The sequence below is a fragment of the Poecilia latipinna genome, unplaced genomic scaffold, assembly GCF_001443285.1.
Source record: "Poecilia latipinna isolate Pla-1442-1.1 unplaced genomic scaffold, P_latipinna-1.0 Scaffold203, whole genome shotgun sequence".
Classification (NCBI taxonomy): domain Eukaryota; kingdom Metazoa; phylum Chordata; class Actinopteri; order Cyprinodontiformes; family Poeciliidae; genus Poecilia; species Poecilia latipinna.
This window is the reverse complement of record NW_015112819.1, coordinates 357,436-370,186: the sequence shown is the minus strand read 5'-3', so window position 1 is coordinate 370,186 and position 12,751 is coordinate 357,436. Positions and strand designations below refer to the sequence as shown.

The following is a 12,751-nucleotide window of genomic DNA, read 5'->3' as shown; positions in this document are numbered from 1 at the left end:
TTCACATACCTTGGCATTTTCTTCCACGCAACTGCCTATTTTCTCTTTCTCTGTCCATTCTTTCTAAACCAAAAAGAATGTTTGCGCTTGAAAGTCCCAGCAGATGAGCAGTTTCTGAATTTCTCTGGCACCAACAGCCATGTCAAGTCTAAAGTCACTTATATCCACTTTCTGGTTTGAGCTCCCGCAGTTTGCATAGATGCCTAAATGCGTCTATATAAATGCTGCAATGTGATGGACTGACTCACTACTTATGTAAGCAGGCAATTTAGCAAATGTACCCAATTAAGTGACCACTGATTTTATATATATATATATATATATATATAGCAATGCAGTGGACAATAGACTATCCAAAAACTACCAATTGTTAAAAAGTCTATCTAAATTCTGATCCTCTTCCTGAGAGATGTGGCGACAGTGGAAAGGAACAAGTTCTTTTCAACATCCTAACCAGCCACAGGGTTCCATGTGTAGAGACATAAAATTTGATAACATTAACTGAAAGCTCTGAAGCCACTGTAAAACGTCAGCGCTATTGCAGCTAAGGGTTAGTGTATTCTTACAGTACAGGAAAGTGAAACTTCCAACATAAAACTGGAAGGCTGATGGAAGTCCAAGAAAGTTCCTCTGTTTCATCTGTCATTGGTCATGCTGGTTTTGGAAATGCCAACTGTCTTTTAGAAATGTCAGAGCTAAGATTGTGTACAATACATGGCACTTTAACAGAAGCATCTTTTATATATTCCTTAAAATTAAATATTCAAATTTTAAACAGTTATGCTGATGTATATTGCACAGCCCCCTGGGGAAGCAATGCAGTTTATCCCAAAGAAATATTCTTCAGTATAGATAAAACTCTCTAAAACTTTGTTGTCTGAACATACAATATGTCTGCAACACTTTGCTTGTTGATTCGTAACTTTGTCCAAAGTAGCGTAAAGATTAAAGCCTAATCTCATGATGAACGTCATCAGTTCACTGACACGTAAAGCCCTGGCTACTGATTGCTCCTGTGCTTTTATTTATAAAACACCTGAAGTGGCATTGCAAAGATAAGATCTGAAAATATGCTTAGCAGGAATGTGAATTTCCCTAATCTGATCTAGTGCTCCTTCTTCCATCACCTGGTTGCGAGGAATCCGTGCTTGTGTTGGGTTTTGTGCTTTATATTTTACCCATATTGCTTGTTTTTTTTATTTTATTTATGTTATTTTATTTCTGCATCTTTTGAGCTGTATTCACCCTTAAAGATTTTTTTTTCATCTAGATGAAGTAAAATATATAGCTCAAGAATTTAGATGAAATAAGAGCCACCATTTTTTTTCTTCTTCTTCTTCTTTTTCCTTCCCCACCTGCTACCTGGGCCTATTAATACTCTCTCCTGTCCTGTCCAGTCCCCCCGCCTGCAGCACACATGCTTCTCTCTGGCTTTTCTCCGTACAATGGGGAAGGTGGGTGCGCCAGATCTGTGCACGGCCGGACAGAAACAGATGCGCTCTTGCGCTGAAATGCATTCCTAGCTGCGTGCAAAGATAGTTGCTATGGCAACCATCTGTCTCTTTCGCAGCTCTGGAATCCGATAGAGAGGAGAGAAGTGTGTATATGTTAGGGGGCTGGTTCAAAAAAATAAATAAATAAAATGCTGTTTTATGTTTAATGAATGTTTATTTTCTGCTTTGCATAACTTGTCATTAGTCTCTGATGAGAAACGTCAGAATTTTTTATTTTTTTTAGATGCCTGTTCCATTCCAAGGTGCTGTCAAGGCGCTTTGAAGTGGTGTAGATGCTTGTTGTCACAGGATTCAGTAAGAGGCAGTTCATATAATTGCAATCGGTATTTAAAGAGCAAAACATAGGCACTGGAAATAGAACGAAATCAACATACAACCCCTGCATTATGGTAATGAATCGCTGTTGAAAGCAGCAGCTCATTTGTATTAGTTTGAAGTAGGCTGTGTGACATGTGTGCGACGTGTTTTTGTTTGTTTTTGTTTTGTTCTTTTCGTTTGCAGTCAGACGATTTTTTTTTTTTTTTTTTTCGATTTGATGTGACGACTCAGTTTTGGTGGGAAAACTGGGTCTCGACGTATGTTTGCCGCTGGTGTTTTTGGAGGGTTAGAGTACGTACAGAGGGATTGCCTGTGTTTACCTTACTGGGAGTGGCTTTGAGCTCAGACACCCAGATTAGAGATTCCGCTCCCGTATCAAACGGCACATAGACGAGGGGTCGGCCAACAGCTGGCCGCCACGGAGATGCTGTGATAAGGAAACAGGAACTTTAACGGGAAGAGGAGTAAATGAAGCGACAGGCAGAAAGTCTGCAACGTAGACTGAGTGGTAGGTATGGGTTGCACCTATAGAGGTGGAAAAGTCGGACAGAGCTGCTGTTTGATCTCGCTCAGAGCCACAAGCCCCCCAGGAGCAGTTGACTAATCACTGCTAATGTATTCAGTCCTCACGACTTGCAGTCTGTCAACTGGAAAGCCGTCATTGCCTATAAGCAGACACTGGCATAAAGATGCAGCAGCTATTGCATTAAAAATGTACAAGTATACTGGTATTGCACCACGAGAATAGTTAAATGTCCTAAAAAGACATGAAATGCAGGTGATGTTATATGGGGGGGGGAAAAATTATGCATCTTTCAAAACTTTTTTTTTTTAAATATATGTTATTTTTGCAATTTAGGGATTGTTTCATTTTATTTTACTTTTTTCAGTCTCACATTCCAAGATAGATTTTTTTTGTTCTAAGACATTTTTTCATCGCAGTGCCTTTAATGTTATCTCTTTTTTTATCTCTGTTTTGATTTAGAAACAAATTATATATTGCTTTATATTTTATCTATATTTTTGCGATTCCAGACTTTTTATATTGTTATGCGTTGTACTTTTTTGTGCTTATAATAATCTACTGGCTTAGAATTTTGTGAGTTTAATGGTTGATTGTATACAAGCTTATTTTTTTAACATCTGCATCACCTCTTTGTGTTGCCTTTGGTTATATTAGAAATAAATATATTAATATATTAGAAATAAATAAAATCTGATTGACTCTTGTTCAGATTGTTTTAGCATCACAGAACTTGACCGATCACAGCTCATTTGACAGCAGAAGTCAGACAATTGGCCTTTTTCTTTGCAGACATATTGTTTTAAGCTCAATGTGGCTCCAGGTCGGTACCATTCATTTTATTCAGCCATTTGTTTTGTCATTTAATTTGAAAAAAAAAAGACCTTGGCTCAGAATGTTGCCAGTTTCTTTCTTTCTAATGAAAAGTGTAGTAGTGGATTTAGGTGCGCTGGTGTTTTGTTATTTGTTCCTGGACACGTGTCATATGGCTCAATATTATTATTATTAGTAGTAGTTTTTTTAGATCTTATCCTTAAAAAATACAACAGCAGTACATACATACTAGAAGAGTAGATGTGGCATTTTGCTGCTGTCTTTTCTATGCTGTTATAGTTTTCTTAGACCAATGTTTGCTCATGTTTGCTTACTGCACAAGCATAACCTCAGAGAGGAGAACCACATTAGCATGCCACGCTGCACAAAGCTACGTTCACTTATTTTCCACAGCATGTCAATTCACTCTTATTGCTAACATCATATTTAAATTACTTGCAGTCGAGTTTAATCATGCTTTTCTAACATAAAGGTTTTAGCAGTGAGTCTGTGAGCATCCATCAAGTGGAACACAAACAGGAACAAGTCTTGTATGAATGGTTTGTACATAACAGTAGTGTGTGTGTGTCCAAGGTGGAGCTCACATCTCGAGGAGAGCAAAACATACATCTTTAAATATGACAGTCCTGGCTGTTTCTCCAGTATAAACAAAGAGCACAAAATATTCCTAACTACAGCTAATTTGCAAAAGGCCACAAAGTGAAGCTCAAGGTTATGTAGGTCATTTATTTTTTAAAACAAACTCCTGACATTCAGTTTCATAGACGGAAGCAGCGTCTGTGAAACTGATTTTGTAAGTCTGATGTAATATTCTAATCGTTAATGTCAGATTTTCATCAGCTGTTATGTGAAAATCATCATCACTAACAGCAGTGATCTAAAGTTGAACTATTGCCTATTAAGTTTGTAATTGTTTTTGACCTGTCATTTTGCAATCTGGAAAATCCATGGGTTCAACAGAAAGTTGAAGTGGAAGCCGAGTTTTGGCTTCTTTTTCTGTTTATGCACAACTCAGCAGTGCAGTACAGCCAGTCACTGCTGGGAGTGAGAAAAGTAGCAGGTTTAAACAACTGACAGCAACTTTATTCAAAGTTGTAGGATTGTTTGCACGTTTATTATTTATGCAATTCATAAAAAACAGGAAGTTGATGACTGAATCGAATTGTTGTCCCTGTTTATTCACGAGCAAGCATAACAGCTGCAGAGGAAGTAAAAATAGAATGAGTGTCAAACACCGGTGAGCTGCTGCTTCATAAATCTTGCAAGTGTTTATGAACTCCTCTATATTTTTGCCATATGAGGATCATTTAGCAGATAAAATGATTATAATATATGGGCTCTGTACCTTTCAGTCTGTTTTAATATTTATGATTAATAACCACCATTTAAAAAGCTCCCTCAACTTTACAGACTCTCTGCCAGCTTTCATAGACTGAGCAACTCTGTAAAAAATAAAAAAATTAAACTCAAGCAAAATCCTTTCATTAACATAGATGTTATGTCCTGCTAGTATTACAGTCTGTATCCATGTACATAGCTAAACAGCATCAAAGCTCATATGTGATTAGCCTATTTTGTACCTAATGTGTGCTGTGATTACCTCATTATTCGATGCTGCTGTGTGTTTTTATTGAAGCTCTGCAGCGTGTCATTCCCATTTGATTCAAAGGTTGTTGGGTTTTTTTTCCCCCTCTCTCTCAGAAGGTCTCTGCCTCACTTACTTACTCGCTCAAAGCGACTCAGAGTCAATCTAATGAGGCTGCTGTCCATAAGGGAATGGACAGGGGAGCCCAGGCTTTAGATTGCCTGCCTGCCTATGTGTCTTTGAGCTGATGAGTGAGAGACCCCAGGCTTCGGGGGAGCTGTCTTCCTTCAAAGAGGTGCTTTGGTGGCTTGGATTGTCTAACAGTTGTCAGTTAGAGTCTAATCTGGCTACCTGTCTGTCCGGTTCGACCTGCTGTATGGTGAAAAAGGTTTTAAAAAAAAAAAAACTGGTCCTGCCAGTAAGCTGTCTTTGTCTCGACTGCTGTTTATTTAAACGCTGGCCACCCAGAGCTGTTGACTTAAATGCCATTAATGTCTGAACCAATTCAGAGGTTCATACATCGAATTACTGGCCAATAGTTACTTTTTCCTCCTGAGCAGGAGAGTAATTAACAAAACCTCCTCGCCTGAAAGAGACACTGCTGTGACGAGCATTGAATTGAACTAAAGTTGATCCATGCAGTCGGCTCCTCCAGGCACGTTAGCCAGGTGTTACCGAAGAACATGATACTACCAACGAGGGTTTGTTACGGTTGAAGAGTAACCAGGCAACCAGGTGACAAGAAGAGGTCATTGAGAGATTTTTGCTTTGGTTAAAAGCCGGCAACCCCCACCAGTGCTCTGAATGTTTGTAGGTGGATTTACCATCATGCGGGCTCACCCCACAGTGTCTCTTTGCTTTGCTTAGCGCTTCCAGGCTCCATAAATAGGACAGAGATCTGTGTGTGTGTGTTTGCGTACACACCCACTTTGGTTAGGAACGCCTCTCCGTCTCCCTCTCTCACTTACACACACTCTCAGGTAAAGGGTGTTTCTCATTACGTCACCCACGCTGCAGTGGCAGTGAGTGGTGCGGAAGCAGCTGTCGTCAGTTCGGAGGACTTTTTTGCCATTCAGCGTGAAAAGAAGGTCTTTCAGTACAGCTGGAAACGATCCTTGTTGTGGCTGAAGGGATTTTTGGAGTTCATGTAAGTGGATCGTCCAAGCCACGGCGTCCATTTGTTTCGAGGAATGTGTTTGTAATGCGCCGCTCTGAGCTACGGGAAAACTCAGGTGCGACAGGGTGTTTTGTTTGTTTGCCTGAGTGCAGGTGCTGTGTATCCTCTGTCTGCTGTGTTTTGTGGAGGACGGCTGTAGCGGATATACATTTTGTGTTCGGTTGTTTAAATCAGACGGACATGAAGCTAAAAGCTGCGTCTTATGGTGAAATGAACTGTCCCCTTATTTTTTGCTCACCACTTGTATTTCTCTGTTTTCTACCATTCTTCCTCCTCCTCCTCCTCCTCCTCCTCCTTTTGTCTATCTACCTCTGCAGGGGAGTCAAGCCATGAGCTGGGGCCCCCTCCGTCGGTGGATGAGGCAGCCAACACATTGATGACGCGGCTGGGTTTCCTTCTGGGAGACAAAGTGAGTGAGGGGCCAGCTGGTACGCAGTACAGCATGGAGGAACCCGAGGCGAGACAGGTAACTTTCCTCCTTTATTCAAATCTACTGAGATAGGCTGACTGTGGGGCGATGGGTTTCTATTAAGAGAAGAAGATGTGTTTTGTTAGCTTAGATTAAAGAGCTTTTATCTTGTTCTACATCGAAATCTCAATAAATTAAACAGAATCGAAAATCATGTTCATTTCAGCAATAGTAACCTGATGTATAAATGTATTCACTATTGGGTGACATTTTGTAATAATTATCTACTGTTAGTTTTTAAACTGTAAATCCAGAAATTCGAATAGCTCTGTAGGGAGGATAGATGAGCAAAAATCGTTGCTGGAGAAGGTGGCAGTTCACAGAGTGCTGCATTCAAGCATATCACTAGAAAGTTGACTAGAAGGAAAAAAGTGCATAATCGAGGTGAAAGCCGCAGTCTTGAGAGGATTCTGAGATGCAAGAAGATAAATATGTAGCATCACTAGTGTAGCATTGAGGAGGAAGACAAGTTGAAGTGAAAAGTGTAGCGGCAGATGTTTTATACAATTTTCAAATAATCTGACTTGGTCTCAGTGTGATTGACTGACAGTGATCAGTGAAAACAAATGTAAAGATTTTTATTTTCTGAGGATGAAACATTGATTACAGAGGAGAACGTAGCATGGAACAAACCTTTTTGAAAAAGCACTGCAGCTGTCTTAATAGAGATTTTTGAATTGTACCTTGATCTCAGCACAGTCAAAGACTTCTGTAGGTTCACACTCAATGACAGTATCTAGCCAAAGGATTTCTCTTGGTACCACAGCTGGTACGTGTGTCACAGCTAGCTATTTTTTGACACGTATCAAATCGATCTCCCCAATACATTGTAGGATATTCATGTTTTCCCCTATCAGCATGTACTGCACCACATTCACGTTCCTTGCACACAGAAGCCGACATCCATTAGGTTTCTAGCAGGTGAAAAGCACACCCTTCTCCAAATTGCACCTGGGATTGGTTGTGCTGTTACAAACTGCATTTAAAGACAAAATGTGTCTATCCCAGGAAGTAATTACCGAGGAGTCAGTATGATTAGTGTGTAATGATGCGGCAGAAACGCTGAGGTAGGATGGGCAGGAAAGCAGGATGTGAAAACTTGTCTTGTGAGTACCAATTTCAGATTTTGTCTCAGTGCAGCCAGATTCAAAGACTTGTGTTGTTTGAGGTGACTGTGGGGAACACATCAGAATCAAAGTGGTTCATTCGGATGGACAGTGCCTTGCCCAAGGACACCTCCACATTTGGAGTGGTGAAGCCGAGCAGTGAACTGAGCCAGACTTGGTGCACCTTGACGATTACTACTTTTTCTTGCCTCTTTCTAGCTGGCTTGAAATATATTTTTGTTTTTGTTTTTCCTTGTGACATTTTTAGATGAAATGCACTGCATTGTTGAAGTTGGTGCATTGTTTGGAATCAGTAAGCAACATGTTTCTGTCTCTGTATTCTACTTATCCTACACACAGAAGGCATAGTGACTGCTGCTATTTTTAAAAGCAAGAAACTTCCTCTAAAAGCAGGACTTCAAAGACATTACAAACAGCACTTCTCATTTCTATTATGTTATCTGATTGCCTCTGTTTTCAAAGTTCCTTTAAAGCTAATTAGGATGTATAGCTAAGAGCATGGCATTTCTTTGCTCTCCTCATTGAACAACAAAGACTTCTCAATTCTATTCAAATAAAACACTCCCCTTAAAAATGTCTTAGCGGTGATCAGATGTCTTTATCTCCTCTTTCCCATGAAGGTGTTTTTGTGTCCCAGTGTTATATTTGACACTCATTGTTCACAGTGAAAAGAGTATTGTCTCGGACTCTTAAGTCACCACAGATTTGTTTTAGATTAAATGTTTTTCATACTTTACAGGTCACATCTAAAAGCGTTGTAGTGTTTAAATATCATTCACTTCCTTTTATGAGAAGTTGTGTTCAGGCGCTTGAGGAAACGCTTAATGTCTAAATCAATCTCTTTTGACATTTATTTTCACTGCTGTCCTCCTTTTTGTTTAGTTCTTACACATCTTTGACTGTTAACACATCCATATTTATTACAGTGCTGGGGAGATGTTAGCATTCAAACATCGCCGGCATGATTTCCACATTAATTCTGGCCTCCTAATGAAGCATCTAAACTATTTTCAGATGGACTTCTCCTTTTATAGCCATTACTAGATTTCAGACATCCACAGATTTGAATTTTGTATGGTTTCCACTAATTCACACAGGGTCAAAGTTATACATTCAGGTTCGAATATACTGAAATTTGATAGAATATTTTTAGTGTTGCAGAGAAACCACACTTTGTATTGATCAGCATGCTTCTGATTTGAATCTAGCTGGATACCTGACCCGTCTTACTATCAGAAATGGCAGAGTTTGTTTAATTAAAGTGGTTGGTTTCCTGGAGACTGACCCGCATTTCAAACTTACCCCATAAATTTTCAATAATATAGAGGTTGGGACCATTCCAGATGCTTGGTCTTTAGCTGCTTTCTTTATTCCAAAATCAGTTTTGATCTGTGTTTGGTATGATTGTCTAGTCAGAAGGCCCAACTTTGATTAAAGATTAAAATATTCAATAACAATCCAGGAACCAGAAAGGCTGAAGGCTATCGTAAAATGAAGACTGTTGGAACACAGTGTTGCTCTCCACCATAGAGCAGGTTTTAAATCATCACAAACTTAGACGTCATCAAAATAAAAGAACCATCTGCTCCGAAATGAACAACTTCAAGCATGATGGAGATTTTCAGACACATGCCTTCCTAAGAAATGTTTAATGGTCAGGCAAAACATATGTTATATTTGACCACATTTGGGTGGACTCAAGCTCAGAATGATGGAAATGTCCAAATAACTCAGTGGACATTTCAACAGAATAATTGAGTGTCTACAGATGTTGGGAAAGTCTTTTGGAGGCATTTCTAAATAGCTGTAATATTTGACCATCACTTCAAACAATAGTACTCCAAGTACAAGTTACTCAGATGTGCCTCTACTTTGCCTAGATCTGGAAGAGCCACCGATTTACATCTCTCAGACGAAAGACAGAAATTTTGGGGGGTGGGGGATATTTGGAAACGACTTGAGAACCGACGAGGCCTAAACCTGCCATGAACCCATAACCTGCTGGAATACCACTGTCACTGCCAGCAGTAAAACTAATTATATATCAATATTGACTGAGAGAAAGTAGATCCTGCTTCAAAATCAACCACTTCAAGTCTGAAATCCCCAGCTGTTTCTGGTGTGAACAAACCAGAAACTTTCTGGTCGGTGAAGACAAACAATGAGCTGCTTGGCCAAAATGGCACAAAGTATATTTGGAGAAGGGAAGTTGGGGTACCGATTGTCAATCAAGATGATGATTTGCAAAGGTTTTACTAGAAGTGGTAGTGTGAAAAGTGGGTGGAAAATCTTTAAAATCATCTCAAACCGACAACCACATGGTTGAAACGTTGGTGTTCCAACAGGAGTGTGATCCCAAAAAGTACATTGAAACTGCTGTAGGGATGGATTATATATTGGCCTTCTGGAAGCCCCAACCTCAAACCTTTTTGAAAATGTGTTGATGATGCTTGAGGTTAATATGTGTCAGGACACCAACCAATTTAAAATGAGTCTACCAGTTCTAAAAAATAAGAAGGATCTTGATACTCAATCCCAAATTATACCAGAAGCTTGTCGATGGCTGCGAAAGTTTGTGGTTTCTCCGCAACTCATTGAAGAATATGTAACTAAATAATTAGCCTAAATGCATCTGAGCCTTCCTATAAAATTATTAAAATTATGTTTTGGTTAGAGAAAATATGCAACTCTAATTTCTCGGTTTAACATTGTCCAATAGCAGCTGGTATCCTCGGTTGATGCACCTCGCGTTAAGTGCCTCATGGGTTACTGTTTTTGCGCCGTCACCTTTTTTGCTTATGAATTTGACAGTTGTGCAACAAACATCTCCTGGCGCAGCGGGGCGGCTGCAGATGTCCTGGTTTCTCTATTTAAACCTGATTTGACAGGAATGAATTGTTCGCAGACTGTGGGAGGAAAAACGTTTGCAGCTGAGAGACACAGAGGAGGTGAAACGGGGATGAGGAAGAGAAAGGGGGCGGCTAACCTGTTGCTGAAGTATGTTATGCAGGCGTACGTATGGGTTTGCACTAAAACAGTGTGAATAAGCGATTAGGCTGATGGACCGCCTGTGCTCGATGTAAGCACTGTCAGAGCAGTGGGGGTGTAGAAATTGAGAGAGGCTCATTCGAGCGGCTCGTTTTAGAGATGTGACTCATATCAGCTCTTCGCTGCATCGTGCGCACGGCACAAACTTATTGTTGTAGATGTCTGGCCCAAATACTGTTTTCTGGATTATTACGATAAATTTAATTTGCAACAAAAAATAAAAATAAAAAGGAGAAGATTAGATTTAGCTTAAAACCTATTAAGGCCAAGTTTGATACATTTTAAACTTTAAACTGATGGCAAAGATTATAGTGCAAAAGTCTAGACTCAATCCTTAGCTGCTTACATTTCTTCTTCAAAGTAATATTTACGTTTTTTTATGCTTTCTGGTGGTCTTCAATGTTTTCCTTAGAGTCTGACTGGTTTTCCACTCTGCTTTAGTCAACAGGCTCTCCTTTTCAAGGGGAATGTTTCTAGTTTAAGGTCTTTTTTTTTTTTTTTCAAATATAAACAGAGACATCAATTAGCTTATTAGACATCTCTTGCGACATGTTTCTGTTCAGTTAAAAACGAAAAAAGGCATACATATTATGAAAAATCTACTGCAAGAACTGAATTGTCTAAAATATAACTTTGTAAAACATTCAATTTTGTTATTTGTTCCTGGAAATGGTTTCAGTATTTAAAAAAAAAAGGTCTGCGTATCACAAGTGTTTGCTGCACACCTTAGCACATTGCTGTGTAAAATTTGAATGCGTCTTCATTTTTTTATGTATTAGTAGAAACGATGCTTGTTGCCTGTTTGCAACTCTTTGCCATTTTGTGGAAAAAAAGCTGTAGTCAACAGACATGCAAAGCGTCCTCCAGTTTAAAGGGAATTCAGGAATAAATGTGCAAAAGTTGAGGCCTGCGATGCCTCACCATCTGGCAAAACAAGGTGACCTTAACATGCAGAGGCTTCAGTTAATTGCCTCTCATATTCTTGTGCTCTCGTTGCCTGAGTAGATGCCGTGTTACAAGTGCAGTCCAATTCTCATGAGACATTTAAGGTCACACCCTCACAAGTTTGGGGGTCAGTAACCTATTATACTTGGTGCAAGTTTTAGGCTTCCCAATGTTTCTCTGTGTAAATTTCGCTACGTTTGAGAGGCAGTCACTGCAGTGAAGATATCACAGAATTTAAGGAAGCGAGGTTTAATAAGTTATCACTGGATTCATTATTTTAAGTTGGTAGGTATTGAGGTCGTTTTCTTTAAGGTCAAATCTCCCCATGCTGGTTTTTTTTTTCTTTTACTAAGGACAAGAGCAAGCAAAGAGAGAAAAAAAAAAGTGCTGCAAGTTGGTCATTGACTCCTACAGAAAATGAAAACATAAGAAAATCCACATTTATGCGATAAAGCATATACCCCTAATTTTTATCAAATTTTCATTAAACTCAAAATGCCATCAAGCTGCACACTGTGGGAGTTCTCAGTTTTGCTGCATGTAATATTTGTAAAGAAAAAAAAGAGATTTGTTAATATTTGATTAGAGCTCATCAAAGGTCTCTGGTGATTGATTGGTGCATCTCTTATTTATATGTCTACATTTATAGCAGATCAAAGACATTATATCTAAATCTTTCATTTCAAGACTAGAAAATTTATAGTTTTAATGAAATGGAAAATATGTAGCAACCTTTACTTCACAAAACTCCCATTTGTTTTTAAGGCGTCTTGGCCGTTTTTTAAACTGAATAGTTAAGTTTTTGTATTTTCTTAGCCACCTAAAGATGAGAGTTGGTTATGCAATTTAATCATTTGCATTGTAGTCAATAAATCCAGTGCGACCAACTCATAGCAAAAAGGGAGCTGAATGCAAAAATAACCACACTTTTCAGAAACTTTTTTTTTTAATTTTTTTTATTTTTTTTATTTTTTTAAAACACTAGTAAAGCAATGTACCAGTTCACTTAAACTTTAGAAATATGCTCAAATTAGTGTTGGTCTGTCATGTAAAATCTTAATTTTACATGACAGTGTTTTTTTTGTGAAGTATACAAAAAAAAAACAATAATAATATATATATATATATATATATATATAATTTTTTTTTTTTTTTTTTTTTTTTAAATTTTTAAAATTGGTTTTTTTTTTGGAAAAAAAAGGGGCTTTTTT

At 38.6% G+C, this 12,751-nt stretch overlaps 1 protein-coding gene across 12 annotated transcripts in view; it reads left to right on the top strand.

Annotated features, from left to right (window-relative positions):
- The window catches only part of tanc2b (tetratricopeptide repeat, ankyrin repeat and coiled-coil containing 2b), a 152,642-nt gene that overhangs the window by 83,388 nt on the left and 56,503 nt on the right, over nucleotides 1-12,751 (top strand). For 11 of the 12 annotated variants that reach the window (XM_015031349.1, XM_015031348.1, XM_015031347.1 and 8 more), the window contains one exon: nucleotides 6,269-6,417. In XM_015031349.1, the coding sequence (XP_014886835.1) occupies nucleotides 6,269-6,417 (149 nt within the window). Of the gene's footprint in view, nucleotides 1-5,812; nucleotides 5,922-6,268; nucleotides 6,418-12,751 lie in introns of those variants that run through there. The other variant, XM_015031354.1, reaches the window with a different exon arrangement.